This window comes from Haematobia irritans, chromosome 4 (assembly GCF_050003625.1).
Source record: "Haematobia irritans isolate KBUSLIRL chromosome 4, ASM5000362v1, whole genome shotgun sequence".
NCBI lineage: Eukaryota > Metazoa > Arthropoda > Insecta > Diptera > Muscidae > Haematobia > Haematobia irritans.
In genome coordinates this window covers 128,904,681-128,920,450 of record NC_134400.1, presented here as the reverse complement: position 1 = coordinate 128,920,450, position 15,770 = coordinate 128,904,681, and the positions used below count along the sequence as shown (strand labels likewise).

Below are 15,770 nucleotides of genomic sequence, written 5' to 3'. Positions count from 1 at the left end.
AGCCGCTAATTTTCGCTAAAGTGAAAACTAAATCAGTAAAAAAGTCATAAAATTATACATATTTGTAGCAGATTTCATTATAACTTGAAAACTAAATCAGTAAAAAAAAGTCATAAAATTATACATATTTGTACCAGATTTCATTATAACTTGATGGGAATATCCCAAAGCAAATTTTCACAAAGGTTGTATTCCTTAAAATGGATCATTAAAGAAAAGTAATCGTAAAAAAATGACGATTTTAACGGCTAAACTCGAACTTAATATCCACCTTTAACTCAAAAACGGTCATCGATTGCCGCAAATCTCTAAATGAGATGGCTGAGAGGTACAATATTCACCTAATATGGTTGACTTGGAACAAATGAAGAGGATGAGTTAGTATACCTTTTAGATTCCAGGGGAATTATAATCTGTTGGTATGCCTACCTGCAAGCTTATACTGCGTGAGAACGCTATTATGATGGCGAATGTCCGATGGGAGAATTGCAAGGGTTGCAACGACACTAAGCAAATATGGACGCATCTAAACTTAAACCGCACTATCACTTCTGATATCTGCTGATGTATGAGTTTGCAAAAACTATTGGCGTCAAATATAATGACTACTCCATGAGCTATCATGACGCGTAGGAAAAGGAATCAATTAAACACCTCTTGTGCGAATTTCCTGCATTTTGTGTAAAGCTTAAGTGAATTTTTGGAGCATACAACTTTAAATTACTGGCGGACCTGGAAAATGTAAACTTAAGCAGTCTGCTAATGTTTTTGGAATAATCGGGTTGGTTCAACAGAAGGAAATAAACGAGTAGGTTCAGCAGTTAAAACTTGAAGTGCCCATCTGTAATAGGTACTTTTAGTTAATGTGGTATCACAATGGACTGAATTGTCTATGTGAGACTGCAAATAAATCAAGCTGCCACTTTAGCCTAACATAACCTACTTCTCGGCTCGAAGATGGAACATAGTACCCACCTATATTTAGTTGAAGTCAGAGCCAATTGAATTGTATAGATTTGCATTTAAAATACAAAATGGAAAGTATGCACTGGAACTGCTCAGGATGTATTTATGTCCCCTATTCAGATTTTCGCATTGGTGTAAATATTATTATTTTATGCTTACCATAAATAAAAACAATGACTTCGAACTACAACACATTTAGAATAAGAAGATAATTACATTTAGTTTTTGTGTTATTTAGTTCGAAGGACCATGATTCTGTTACAAAGTAGTTACAAGCCTAAAAGTATGCATTAAATAAACATTCCTCTATATGCCTAATCTTACATATGAGTGGACTTGTAATGATATTCCATTAGTCAAATGATTATTATATGTTACCATTCCGGAACTTCAATAAGAATTATTGTAAATAATTACTTCTAAATTGAATTCTTTTATGTCAAAAAAAAATTTTTGTCGTATATACTTTTAACTCGCGTCATGTTAATTAAATTAACTTGCAGTTTTTGTGTTATTCATTAGTGTTATAAAATATCATATGCCAATTCTCTGTACCCGTGTAAAAATTGGAGGATCCAATCCTATCTAATAATATCAAATTGGATCTAATTGGATCTGTTCAGATATTGGTTCAGACATAATTAGATATGCACAGATATGCTATATATGGTGCTAGATCTGGTTAGATATAATTGCAGATCTCATCATATATAGTATAATATCTAATTATATCTGGCATATCTAATAATATATGCTTGGATAGGACCATATATAGCACTATATCTAATAAGATATGGTAGATATAACATCATATCTGACTATATATGGGGTTAAATAAGGTCCAAAATATAATAAAAATCATGAACAAGTTAAAAAGATTTTTGAAATACACGTCTAAAAAACTATTCGAGATATATACACAAAGTTACAGATGGAAAAATAACTTTTGTTTATTTAACGAACTTACATAATACATCTTAAAGTATTTGGCAGTTTATAAACATGTTTTTCGAGTTTCAGAACATGGTTGAGCTCCTTCACTTCAGATGGTTTAACAATCTAAAACAGTCAGTTTTGGAAATGGATATAATGAACAACGCCAGTTTTTAAATGTTTTATCGCGTACAGCTCGTTGACGTCAAAAAGAGTAATAAAAATAAATTGTTGAAAATTCGCAAAGAAACGCCTTTTTTTATTAATTGTACTGTATAGATATTAGTTTTGGTATTTTTATATAAAAGGGATGTGTAGATATTTGTATCCATTTGACACCTCGAGTAGTAAGAAAAATGTGGGTTTCATCAAAACACTCATTTAGTATTTGTCGTTCCCATGCGTTTGGAGTTTAATTAACCTTTCATCCAAAGCATTATTTAGTATCCTAAGTAGATTACAAAATGAATTTTTATTTTGAAATATACTCATATAAAAAGACTGCTGTAGGAAACATTGACTGCTGATTTTTTTGGTAAACAAAAAAGTGCTGTTTTCGCAGTTTTTCTGCGAAAGTACAATCTGTTAGTTTGGAATAACAGACATACTGCCCAAAAGTTAGTAGTTTGTTTAAATAATAGAACTTCAAACATTAAAAAACATTTAGTATATTTTGATTATGCACTAACATTTCTGAACAAGTCGCCCTTTTTAATATATGTCCCACTCGGAGATAGTAATTTACATTTTATTTAAAACATTTTTAATCGCGCGAAACGTTTCCTTCAAAGTAAACGTTGCCCAGATCACCAAAAAGTCGTACCTTGAGGATGGGGGCTTCAATACCTTCTTGGTTTTCTAAGCAAGAAGGTGACGCAGGCGCCGAAGTGAAATGAGTCTCATTAGTCAAGATGATTTTAATATTTATATAGTAAATTTAATTTAAAATTTCAAACAACAAAAGTTTCTTCTTGTTTCATCTATCATACGTTCTAATAAATGGGTTCTATACATTATAAAAGTGCTTCATGTTTTTAGTGTCAACGATCCATTAGTTTTAACAACAACCTCAATGTCATTATGTCAAATGTCAACGCCGTCAGGGGCATCACTTCTAAACAAATTTAACGCAAGACTAGCTGAGAAAATTAAGAAATTTAATATAATTGTTTTAAATGTGTTCCTTTGATAAAGTGTATATCGTTTCCTTTGTTGCGGAGATTATGTAGGTAAGTAGATTGTATTTGTTATTTCCTTAGTAGTCATTTTCATATTGTTTTACTATTTTCTAGATTTGGAAAAAAGGAAACCTCAGTGGTGTACTGGTTAACATGCCCGCCTTGCATTCAAAAGGTCACGGGTTCAATCCCAGTTCCGACCAACACCAAAAATTTTTTCGGCGGTGGATTATCTCCTCGCAGTAATGTTGGTGACATTTCTGCTTCAAAGATTTTCTAAGTTGTTTCAGCGCAACGTGAACTGCCGATAGGACTCGATTATAACAAGGAGGACCCATGTTATTGAGCTAATTATTGAATCGAGCAGCAGTCAGTGATAAATGAGATGTTGATCACTGTGATGTCATGATGGTCTGAATAGTATGTATGAGCCTAAAATAACAGTCTATCGCTGTACCTAACCTAATCCCGAATACACTTTAAATGTGAGTATTAAAAGCAACATAAAATTATATGGCAATTTTTATTGCAACTTAAAGAAGAATGATCCAAAACAATACTAATACTTGCTTACATAGTTCAATATATTCCCATATTTGTTTATTCCTATATTTGTTTAATAATTTTTTTTTAACTTAATTTCATTGCAGATTGCCTTAACACTGTAATACTTTAGTCGCGTGTCTAAGTCCAAAGCAGAAGAAACAAACGAAAAAACCCTTGGACAACACTATAACTCAACTGTCAATACTCTTAAATAGCTTTGATGGATCAATTTAAATTAAACATATTTATTATGCACATACTTTTTGTCTGTATTATTAAATAAAACAATTAATCTCATTTTATATACAAACTATGGGCTTTTATGTGTTGAAAGATCTCGAAAGATACAATTGTATCAAATAATATAGAATTATATCAAATTAGATCTGATTAGATGTGTCTCATTTTTGAGATCTGATCAGATCCAATTTCATAGTATTTAGATCTGACCAGATATAACCATTTTTCGGATCTGCTCAGATCTGACCATATCTTGGCTCAGATCTAACCATATCAAATCAGATCCCCCAATTTTTACACGGGTAGAGAGAATTTATTTTTATGTGAAAAGTAACAAAATAATTTACATTAACGGCCAATTTCATGTAGCTTCGTTAGGCTTTAACTGCCAGTTAACAGAAAGTAAATTTCGAATGTTTTCCCTCCGGTTAACTTTAACTGAAAAATTTTCAGCAGTTAAGTTCCTACACACAAAAAAAAATTCTGATTCAATCACGAAATTAATTGATCCAATTAATTTTTTAATTGAAATGTCTTCAATCACGGAAATGATAGTATTAATCAGAGTTTTAATTGGGTATAGAAAAAATTCTTGATTAAAAAATTAATTGATTTCATTACCAAATTTCAATTAATTTTTTAATTGATTCAATTAAAAATTTAATTGATGTTGATTGCAAAACTCAATTAATTTATTAATTAAAAAAGGTAACTATTTTCAATTACATTTTGAATTGGCTTAGAATTTTTATATGGATTAACAATTGATTGTTCGAAAAAAAAAATTAATTAAAAATTTAAAAAAAATGTTCATCACTTTTTTAACTGACTTAGTCTTCCAAATTTGATTAAAAAGTTGATTGTATCAATTAATTTTTTAATTAAACATTTTAAAATTTTCAATCATTGACTTAATTAACTTAATGTTTCTATCATGATTAAAAAGTTAATTGTATCAATTAATTTATTAATTGAAAAAATTTTCAACTTCAATTAACTTTTTAATTGGAAATATTTTGGTGATATTTTTTTTTTTTTGTGTAACTGGAATATGGGATATATGGGCAACATGACAGATGTGTCCATAACACGGTTTAAAATTTCGTTAGCTAACGTAGCACTAACGGAGCTTCATGAAAATGGGGGTAAAACGATCATAAGTTATACGATCGACATTAATAAGTTCTGAAACTTAAGAACCTAGGCACCAAAGAATTTGATTTGTTTTCTTAGTTCACTTGATACAGAGATATATTTGTGATTACTGCCCAATGACAGCAAATAGAAAGAATTAGTGGTAAACTATGTTTCTATATCATAGAAATTTTGTTACCTTAATGAAACAATTAAACATTCGGATATTACATGAAGAGAAGGAATATGATCACCCCAAACATGTTTCAATAGCAAAATGGTATTTTTTGGACTGTGCTGTTTTTTTACATCCGAAATAATGTAGAAACTTCACATATTCCTCAAAAATTAGATTTTTATTGTCTTGCATACTTTCAGGCGGAAAACGGAGATCACAACTTAGCATACTTTCGGAAAGAATAAATTTGAAAAAACACTAATATTGTCTTTAATACGACTCTAAAAAAAAATATGCTCTATGGAAGCCAACTTTATTATATAATTATTGTTATAGAGTCTTGCAATTTATATTTAATTCTTATTTGTGAACTACATATTTTCTTACATGTCTTAACATACGTTTGTTGGGTGGGGATTTTCGAAAGAAAAAAATTTATTAAAACTAAATTGAAAATACGAGAGAAATAATATTGTAGAGGTTTCCCTTTTTTCAAAAAAAAAAAAAAAAAACTTTATTAAAAAATGCCTCAGCTGTTCTCCTGTTGTTGGTTTACTTTATTTTGGTTTCTTGTTTATATGTCATTAATATTATAATCATTCTTTTTGAGTGTTTTTGTTTTTTATTTGTATTTTATTTTTACTTAAAATATAGGTCTCTTAGACTTAATAAAAATATTTGTTTTAAGATTTTCTTAGATACATTTGTGTCTGTTTGTAGGTAAGTACATATATATATATTCATTATTTGTTTTTTTTTTAGTTTTTGTAAGAGTATGTAAAAACTAAAATGTAAGTTCGTTAATATATTTATTGTTTTGGTTTTTATTACATTTGAATATACCATAATGTTTGTTCTCACATTTCTTTAAAAATAAAATGTGGATATTTGTTTGTTATATATATATATTCATAAAGTTTTATTTTAAAAATTATTTTTTTACGATCTCCTAGATTTTTTTGTAGTTTAAGGTTTTTATATATCGTTTTTATTTAGCTTCCATTTAGATTTTGTTGTATATAGTTTTTATTTTTAATGGATTTGTGTTTCTTGAAATAATATAAATATTTTCAGTTTTTTTTTATTATTTCTTTTTTTTTGTTATTATGTCTTTGTTTATTTTGTGCTTTTTTTTTGGGATTTAGTTTTTTTTGTTTTCTTACTTTCTTTGAGATGCACCTTATGACTTATTACAGTATAATATTTTTTTCTTTGCTTTCGTCTTCTTCTATATATATATATTTAGTATGTATAATATGTATATATAAATGTATAATTTATAAATAGTTTGTTTTTTATTCCTTTTATATTTAATATAATATATATATATAAGTATGTATATAGTATATTTTCTTTATTTGTTAGTTTGTTGTTGTTGTGTGGGTAGTTGTATATATTTATATAATAATTGATCAATAAATAATATTCTTTTGTTTGTATAATTTACCTATTGAATTATAATATTTTATTTTATATTTATTAGATTTGAGTTCAACTGCTGCTAATGCAGCGGCAGTTGTTGTTAATTTATTTTTAATATCTGTTTTTTTTTTTTTGATTTATTTAATATTTTCTTTGTGTATTATTTACTTTTGTTTTGTTTCTCTAAGAACTTAGGAAACTACTCATTTACTTTCTTTCACTTTATTTCCAATTATTTCTATACCTTCACTAATAACATTTATAACACTTCATTTTTTCTGCACTTTTTCTCATTAATATACCATTAGGATAATCGATCTGCAAATGTGTTTAGTCACTCCTAATAGCAAAATATTACAAAAACAAAAAAAAAAAACAATCAAACATCTAGCAAAATTTCTTATAGTTCACTTTCGATTAGTATTAACATAAAAACAAAAAACAATTTAATCGTAAAGTGAATGGTAGAATAAAAAAAATGTAATTTAAACAAAAAAAAAAAGTGAATTGCAAAATTGTGTAGCCTATTTTTAGGCGCTGCTAAATGACTACACAAAATTACCAACACTCCACAGTTTGTGAAGATGAGAGAATAATGGTGGGATTATTACATGAATGAAATGAAATTTTAAGAATTTTGTTCCCTAAGAGAGAGTGCCCAAGGGAGACCTAAAATCCATTATGAAAAGGCCAGTTATCTACCAGTAAACATTATGCTATCATGAATTTTTTTTGTCATATTTTAATTTCAGGAGATTGATTTAATTTTGTTTTATACTAAAATAATTCATAATAATTGAAATTAATTGAATTTCCATTATTTGAATATCTAAACCCCAAATGGCGGTTCCTGAAAATTCCTAATAAAATATTCCCATTACAATTTTATGAAAAGTTGTATATACCCAGGATTCCATAATTTGATTCTATTTAACTTTCGACATGAATGTGTGCTATACTGGAAGGAAAATCATGATAAAATGTGGTATCAACATTTGCCGAATTTCAATCAGGAAAATTTTGCTACAGAGAATTAAATTTATGGAATTTTATGAAAAGTTGTCTATACCCAGGATTCCAAAATTTGATTCTTTTTAACTTTTGACATGAATGTGTGCTATACTAGAAGGAAAATCATGATAAAATGTAGTATCAACATTTCCCGAATTTCAATCAGGAAAAATTTGCTATACACGCAAAGAAAAAAGAACGTTTGGAAAACGTGTACTGAAAACGTTTTTCTTTTGTTAGAGTTTTTTGAATTGCTTCGAAAATTTTAAACTTTTATCACAAAAAAAATTCGTTTGTTACAAAATTTTTATTTTTTCAATAAAAAAAAAGTAATTTTTGAAACAACAACACAGTCCATTTCGTTTATATCAAACACTGTTCTTTTCTGACTTTAGGTCTTTAATAAGACACATTTTACAGTTCATAGTAAAAATTTAATATAGTAGAATGTAAAGTTGAACATTTTTTCGGAGTCTTCCGAACATATCTGGAATATATGTAAAAAAAAAAACAAAAAAAAAACTTTGGTCGAAGCAGGGATCGGACCCACGACCCTTGGCATGCAAGTCGGACGTAGTAACCACTGCTCCACGATGCCAAATTAAATGTTTCTTTCTATTAAATAAACTTTGTTTATTCGGTTCGTGGGCGCCGCAAGCTATGCTATATAAATATAACTTATATGGATATTTATCTATTGATGACCATAACATGTACATAGCTCAGTGGTTAGTGTGTTGGCTTACAAAGTGCATGGTCCGCGGTTCGATTCTCCGTCCAGGCGAAAGGTAAAAAAAAAAAAATTATAAAATTGTATAATTTCTTCTACATTGTTGGTATTACAGGAAAAGGTGTTAAGAACTAAAAAACCACGTGGATGTGAGGGAAAATGCAATTAGCAAGAAAACAATATCTTTTTTTTTTTGAGTTAGCCTTTATGAAATTGTTTTTACATCCTGGAAAAGAATAAACGTTTATCACAAAAAAGTATATACTTTTCTTCCAAATACACTTCCTTTCAACGAAAAGCAAATGAGAAACGAACTTTGTTTGTCTAAAATTTCGTTTGGGAGGAAAGAATTATTTTTTTGCGTGTATAGAACTAAATTTATGGAATTTTATGAAAAGTTGTCTATACCCAGGATTCCAGAATTTGATTCTATTTAACTTTCGACATGAATGTGTACTATTACTGGAAGGAAAATAATGATAAAATGTGGTATCAACATTTCCCGAATTTCAATCAGGAAAAATTTGCTATAGAGAACTAAATTTATGGAATTTTATGAAAAGTTGTCTATACCCAGGATTCCAGAATTTGATTCTATGTAACTTTCGACATGAATGTGTACTATACTGGAAGGAAAATCATCATGGTTAGGTTAGGTTATGTGGCAGCCCGATGTATCAGGCTCACTTAGACTATTCAGTCCATTGTGATACCACAGTGGTGAACTTCTCTCTTATCACTGAGTGCTGCCATGTTAAGCTCAATGACAAGGGACCTCCTTTTTATAGCCGAGCCCGAACGGCGTTTCACATTGCAGTGAAAACACTTAGAGAAGCTTTGAAACCCTCAGAAATGTCACCAGCATTACTGAGGTGGGATAATCCACCGCTGAAAAACTTTTTGGTGTTCGGTCGTAGTAGGAATCGAACCCACGACCTTGTGTATGCAAGGCGGGCATGCTAACCATTGCACCAGGGTGGCTCCCAAAAAATCATAAAATATGGTATCAATATTACCCGAATTTCATTCAGGAAAAATTTGCTATAGAGAACTAAATTTATTGAATTTTATGAAAAGTTGTCTATACCCAGGATTCCAGAATTTGATTATTTGTAACTTTCGATATGAATGTGTGCTATACTGGAAGGAAAATCATCATAAAATGTGGTATCAACATTTCCCAAATTTCATTCAGGAAAAATTTGCTATAGAGAACTAAATTTATGGATAGCACAATGTATAAATTATTTTTAATATTTTACAATTTGTTCCCATTACATATTACCATGCAAGTCCATTAAAATATTAAATGGTAGCATTATAAATTTATGAATTTCGGAAACCTCTAATACTTAAAACAATCCAACAAAACTGGAAATCATCAAATGCCAGATTTTCAGAGTTGAATTGAAACATGAATCTTTGTCCGAATACAATCATATTTAAGATCTTTAGTAAAATAATAAAAAAATAAACTCTCTCTCTCTCTCTTTCAATTAAAATTCTAATTTAATAAATGTCTGCATAAATTCTTATGACTATCAAAATCATACATTTCATTCTCATCGTTGCAAGGATTTACATCTTCTTTCTTTTTGCTGTCGGAACAATTTCACTTTATTTCCGTTTAGCAAATTGAAGCACCAAAAGGATATCAACTCAACCGGACAGAACAAACCACTACAGGAAGTTTGAATAAAATAAAATTGTAATAGATATGAACAGAACCCTTGAGGGGGTGTTTTTTTTCATTTCCTTGAATTAAATTATGACCACAAACACATGAAAAGATGTAGTCAATCATGTGATTTTAGAAATATTTTTTTTTTTTTTGTGGATAACTTTTGCAGTCAGTCATATTCAGAATGAAGTTGATGAGCGATTTCATATCACTTGGTTAATTTTTATAATACATGGTAGTTGTAATAGTTTATCTTAAAATTTAAATCAAAAAAATGTATTCCTTCATTTTTAAAACCTACCAAAAATGTAGAAAAATTAGATTTTTTACAAACAATTATTTCTGTTGAAAATAAATCACAATTGATGACAATAACTGTAATGATTGACTGCCAAGTTTGATTGGCTCTGTAAGAAATTCATTACTTCGTTTTAATTTAATTTAATTTCTTTACTCATTAACTAAAAAAAAAACAAAAACAATTTATAGAAATAACCGATTCATATAACCAATGCTCTCACACACTCTTATCAATTCTCTCAGAGAATATTATTGACATAGCCTCCTTTAGGATTTCGCTAAACGGAAATTGGTTAACATCATTTGTAAAGGAATAAATCATCATCATAACATGGCTGTTAAAAAAAAAACAGTAGCAAATATATATTTTCACAGAGGAATAAAATGAAAACACTAGATGTTTGTTGTTAATTTTTTTCGTAAATGGTTGCTATGGCTGTTGCAAAGTTAAGTTTAAGTTTTGCATATCCTGGTTTTGTTGGCCTTCTAAAACAAAAGTATGTGTTACAATTTAAGGACATTGTATTTTCTCACTTTGTCATATTATCTTTTTACTACACTATATATGTATATATATTTTTTTTTTAATTTATATATTATTATCTAATTTAACAATTTCATTTCGAAAATACATTTCATGCTACATTTGACTTTGTGTTAATCATATTTTTGTTCGATTTCAATCTGCATCTTTTCCAAGTCCTTTTCAAGATTTTTAGTTGAAGTTTTAGTTTAGTAGTAGTGGTAGTAGTAGTAGTATTAGTAGTAATAGTATTAATTGTTAATAATTGAGTTTTTTCATCATTCTTTTTTTTTATAACATTTGTTCTTCTCAATGTTGTTGTTGTTGTCCTAAATTATTGTAATTTATAGCTGGGGCAATTTTTTTCTGTAGTTGTATTGGTTGATGATTGGTTGGTTTTTATTTTTGTAGTAGTAGTTGTTGTTGTATTTCATGATGGGAGGATGGTGGTAGATAGTTTATCGGTTTTTGTCATTTTTTTTTTATTGTAGATGTTTTTTTCATAAACGTTTTTTTGTTTTTGTCTTCACTAGGTTTTCCTATAATTTTTTTTGTTTTTAACGCACTCCCTCAAAATTAACATGGATAAATTCCTATAAAAAATATTAAATATAGATATTGTAATTTTAGTTATGAATTTATACTCTAATGTAAATTTCACTTATATTTCAATGTGTAAATATATTTCTATTAAATTAAAAAAAAAAAAGATAAATGGTTTATTTTAGATATTTATGATCCAATGACACAATGTAATGGGTGTTTTAAAAATTAACCCTGATCATCGTGAGGTCTCCACAAATTTAAAACAAATAAATTATAGTAAGCAATTGAAATTTTGTCACATAATTCATGTACAATATTTATTTTATTTTATTATGAATTCGTTATATCTTAAAAACGAAAAATATTCGAATTTATTATGCATGCAACTCAGTTCGAAAAACTTCTGAAGAGACCTACTAATAGTTTTCTGACTTATATTGGTGTCTTCTATGACAAAAGTAAAAATAAAATAAATTCTATAAATTTAGTTATCTTCTTATAAGAGGACTAGAGTGACCGCAATTTATATGGGGCAAAAAAAATGTCGGAATCTTGTTCGCCTTAACCCCACAAAACGAATCCCCTTTTCCAGATATCGGGATAGCCAAAATTTGAACACGATTAAACGATGTTAACAGGAGCCGCTCGTCGCTCAAAATTTGAAAAAAATAACGAATTTTTTGGCCGGCCAAAAAGTTGATTCCGACATTTTTTTGCCCCATATAAGTTGCGGTCACTCTAAACAGGACATATCTCCCAAATATAGGCAATATATAAGAGACCATGAATGGTCACTTCCCAGAGGATTCATTGTAATTAATTTTATTTGATTCAAATATATTTATTTGAACTTAATTTATTTTTTATATATATTTTTGTGTATTTGAATTTAAATTAATTTAATATATTTTTTTAATTCAATTAAATTACATTACAAAAACATTAGACTAAATTGATTTTAATGCTATGAAATTTATTTTAATTGATATCACCCTAAAGTACATTATTTCAATATTTTTAATATCCTAGCAAATAAATTGGTAATTCTTACATCCAAAAATGTTCTTCTACACACTGAAAAAAATTTTTGATTTAATCACGAAATTAATAGATTCAATTAATTTTTTAATTGAAATTTCTTCAATCACAGAAATGATAGTATCAATTAAAAAATTAATTGATCCAACACTATTAAGTTTTGTGATTTCAATTAATATTGATTTAATTGATATTATTATGTTTTGTGATTGATTTTCGTTTCGATTAAAAAATTTGTTGAATCGATTACATTTTTAATTGAATATTTTGCAAAACTCAATTAAAATTTTAATTGGAAATATTTTCGTATTTTTTTTTTTTTTTGTAGATATGGACTTATTTTTCACTTCACATAGGGTTCTTTGAATAAACACAGTATGAACATAAACCATTATAAATATTTCTGAAAAAAAATATTTGAAAATTATAGCCATCCATTTTTTGGCAAAAGAGGAAATTGTGATAAAATATTTCAGAAAGTCTTTACGTAGAGATGAAAGGCAGAATAATTTAGAAACAAAATTTTTTAAAACCTTTCATTATTTTTTTTTTTATCTAATGAAACTAGAAATACTCAAATATCATAACATTGGAAGAACTAATGTGAAATCAATAACAAGACCGTGTAAAATTTACAGCTTTTCAGCCAATCTTGAACCACTTCAGGCTATTGATTCTTTAGCTACGGCTTTTTTGCTGGGATATTGTAATTCATTGAAATGTACATACCAGTCGATGAAAGACATCGAAATATTGAATAAAGAAACAAAATAAAATGTAGCTTGAAACTTAATTGTTGGAAGAAAAGGTTATTTTAAAATTCTTTGTCTGCAAACAAATTTCCTCTCAGTTGTTTTATTTTAATATAAAAAAAATTATTTAATTTAAGTAAGCTATTTAGTTTCATTTGTTCAATTTTCAATTTTTAATTTAAGTACGCAAACAGAAAAAATGTAGCTTTAATCACTATAAAATCAATTAATGGCTTGGATTAAAATATTACTTGATCCAATTGTAAATGTAATTGGGCCAATTAATTTCCGCTTTTGATTCAAATTTAATTGCATTTCAACTTTAATTGAATATTTGTTCAACTTCTATTAAAATGTTAACTGAACAAATTTTAGTGATTTTTTTTCTCTACATTATAGAGAGTAAATAGATTTTTTTTATGGCTCCTCTTTAACAATTCATTCATGTCCTCTTCAAGTTATAAAAAAATTTTGGAGAAAAAAAATATAATTCTATTGTAAATGTATTTTTTTTTTTATTTTATATAATTGCCGTATTTAATGTCCTATTCGGTAGAAAAACAGTCGCTCGAAATTGAGTCAATTTGGAGTTTTAAATTTTTGAAAGTTCGTTTAATTCCAATGTGTACAAATTGAATTTCAATAAACATGCTAATTTTGTCATACACACAAAAAAAATTCACGAAAAATTTTCCAATTAAAATTTTAATTGAGTTTTAAAAAATATTCAATTAAAAATTTAATTGATTCAACAAATTTTTTAATTGAAACAAAAATCAATCAAAAAATAAAAGTATCAATTAATTTTTTTAATTGAATCAATTAACTTTTTAATTGACCTTCAATTAACTTTTTAATTGACCTTCAATTAATTTTTTAATTGATACTATCATTTCTGTGATTGAGGACATTTCAATTAAAAATTAATTGGATCAATTAATTTCGTGATTGAATCAGAAAAAATTTTTTTGTGTGTACACACAAAAAAAAATTTTTCTGATTCAATCACTAAATTAATTGATCCAATTAACTTTTTAATTGAAATGTCTTCAATCACGAAAATGATAGTATCAATCACAGTTTTAATTGGGCATACAAAAAATTCTTGATTAAAAAATTAATTGATTTTTTCAGCAAATTTCTATTAATTTTTTAATTGATTCAATTAAAAATTTAATTGATGTTGATTGCAAAACTCAATTAATTTATTAATTAAAAAGGTAACTATTTTTAATTACTTTCTGAATTGGCTTAGAGGTTTTATTTGGATTAACAAATGATTGTTTGAAATACATTTTTAATTAAAAATTAAAAAAAAAATCAGCGCTTTTTTTAACTGAATTAGTCTTCCGAATTTGATTAAAAAGTTAATTGTATAAATTAATTATTTAATTAAAAATTTTTAAATTTTCAATCATTGACTTAATTAACTTAATGTTTCTATCATGATTAAAAAGTTAATTGTATCAATTAATTTATTAATTGAAGAGATTTTCAACTTCAATTAACTTTTTAATTGGAAATATTTTGGTGATATTTTTTTCTGTGTAGTACCTCCAATAAAAGTCAGAAAATTATCGGATGATTTTATTTGGTGACATACATTTATTTATATGCTTACATAGCGTTATTGGTTCCTAAATTTTCTGCAGGTAAGGTAAGAGTAAGTAGTATAGTAATGTGTAGAAAGTGATGTGTACTAGTTGATTGTGATGTGATGTAGAAATAAATTTTTTTTGTTCTTGTTCCAGTGGCATTACTAAAATTTTATATAATCGTTTCTTTTTTATCTCTTTTTAAGCATAAAAAATTAAAACTAAAGCAAAAACAAACTTATATGATTACATATTTATTTAATAGTTTTTTTTAATTAAATTTATTGTCTTGTGTACTGCTTGTTTTCGTTTAGCAAAACAAATTAAAAATTATTTCTTCTAGGTTTTTAAATTAAGAAAACAATTAATAATTATAATAATAATAACAACAGATGTCTTTGAATCAATGTTGCCTAATATAAGGAAATTAAAATAATAAAAAAAACACACAGCATAGACAAAATTTCTTATTTAGCTTTGCTTGAATTACAAATATGATATCAACTAAAGACTACAACAATTGTATATTAAATATATTTTATGTATTTTTATAAATTGTTTCTTTTGTGTTTGTGCTAATTTTAATTATTATTCTTCTTCTTTTGTTGTTGTTGTTGTTGTTGTTTTTAACAAAGACGAGTAAGTAGTAGTTATTGCTGCTAGCAAACTCATACATATGCGTACTACACATCAGCAATGGTGTGTTGTGTTGCTTAAAGTTGTGTGCCATTGGCGTTGCCATATGCCAGCAGGGTTTGTTCTACAGCTACAATACGCCACAAGCCGAAATCAAAATTGTTGTAGTTGTTGGTGTAGTGGTGATGGTGAAGGTGAATGTGGTGGTTTTGAAATTGGTTGGTGTCATGATTATAAGTGGTGATGACATAGGTGGTGGTGTTCACGACACAAAATATAAATAAGGAAGAAAAGAAAAAGAAAAACAAATACAATAAATAAATTATTAATCATTTAATTTAATTTATTAAACTTAAAACAA

The 15,770-nt window shown here is 27.3% G+C and overlaps 1 protein-coding gene and 1 long non-coding RNA gene across 10 annotated transcripts in view; one reads left to right on the top strand and one right to left on the bottom strand.

The window, feature by feature from the left end:
* The first annotated feature begins 2,789 nt into the window (after window positions 1–2,789).
* LOC142234781 (uncharacterized) lies at window positions 2,790–3,933 on the top strand. The gene is made up of 3 exons (XR_012721709.1): window positions 2,790–3,128; window positions 3,192–3,562; window positions 3,728–3,933. It is a non-coding gene; the product is annotated as an uncharacterized LOC142234781 (long non-coding RNA).
* A 2,785-nt stretch (window positions 3,934–6,718) lies between these two features.
* The window catches only part of bol (boule homolog, RNA binding protein), a 276,121-nt gene continuing 267,069 nt past the window's right edge, over window positions 6,719–15,770 (bottom strand). For 7 of the 9 annotated variants that reach the window (XM_075307511.1, XM_075307506.1, XM_075307505.1 and 4 more), the window contains one exon: window positions 14,753–15,539. In XM_075307511.1, the coding sequence (XP_075163626.1) occupies window positions 15,487–15,539 (53 nt within the window). In that variant the 3' untranslated portion in view covers window positions 14,753–15,486. Of the gene's footprint in view, window positions 11,436–14,752; window positions 15,540–15,770 lie in introns of those variants that run through there. The other 2 variants (XR_012721954.1, XM_075307512.1) reach the window with 2 other exon arrangements.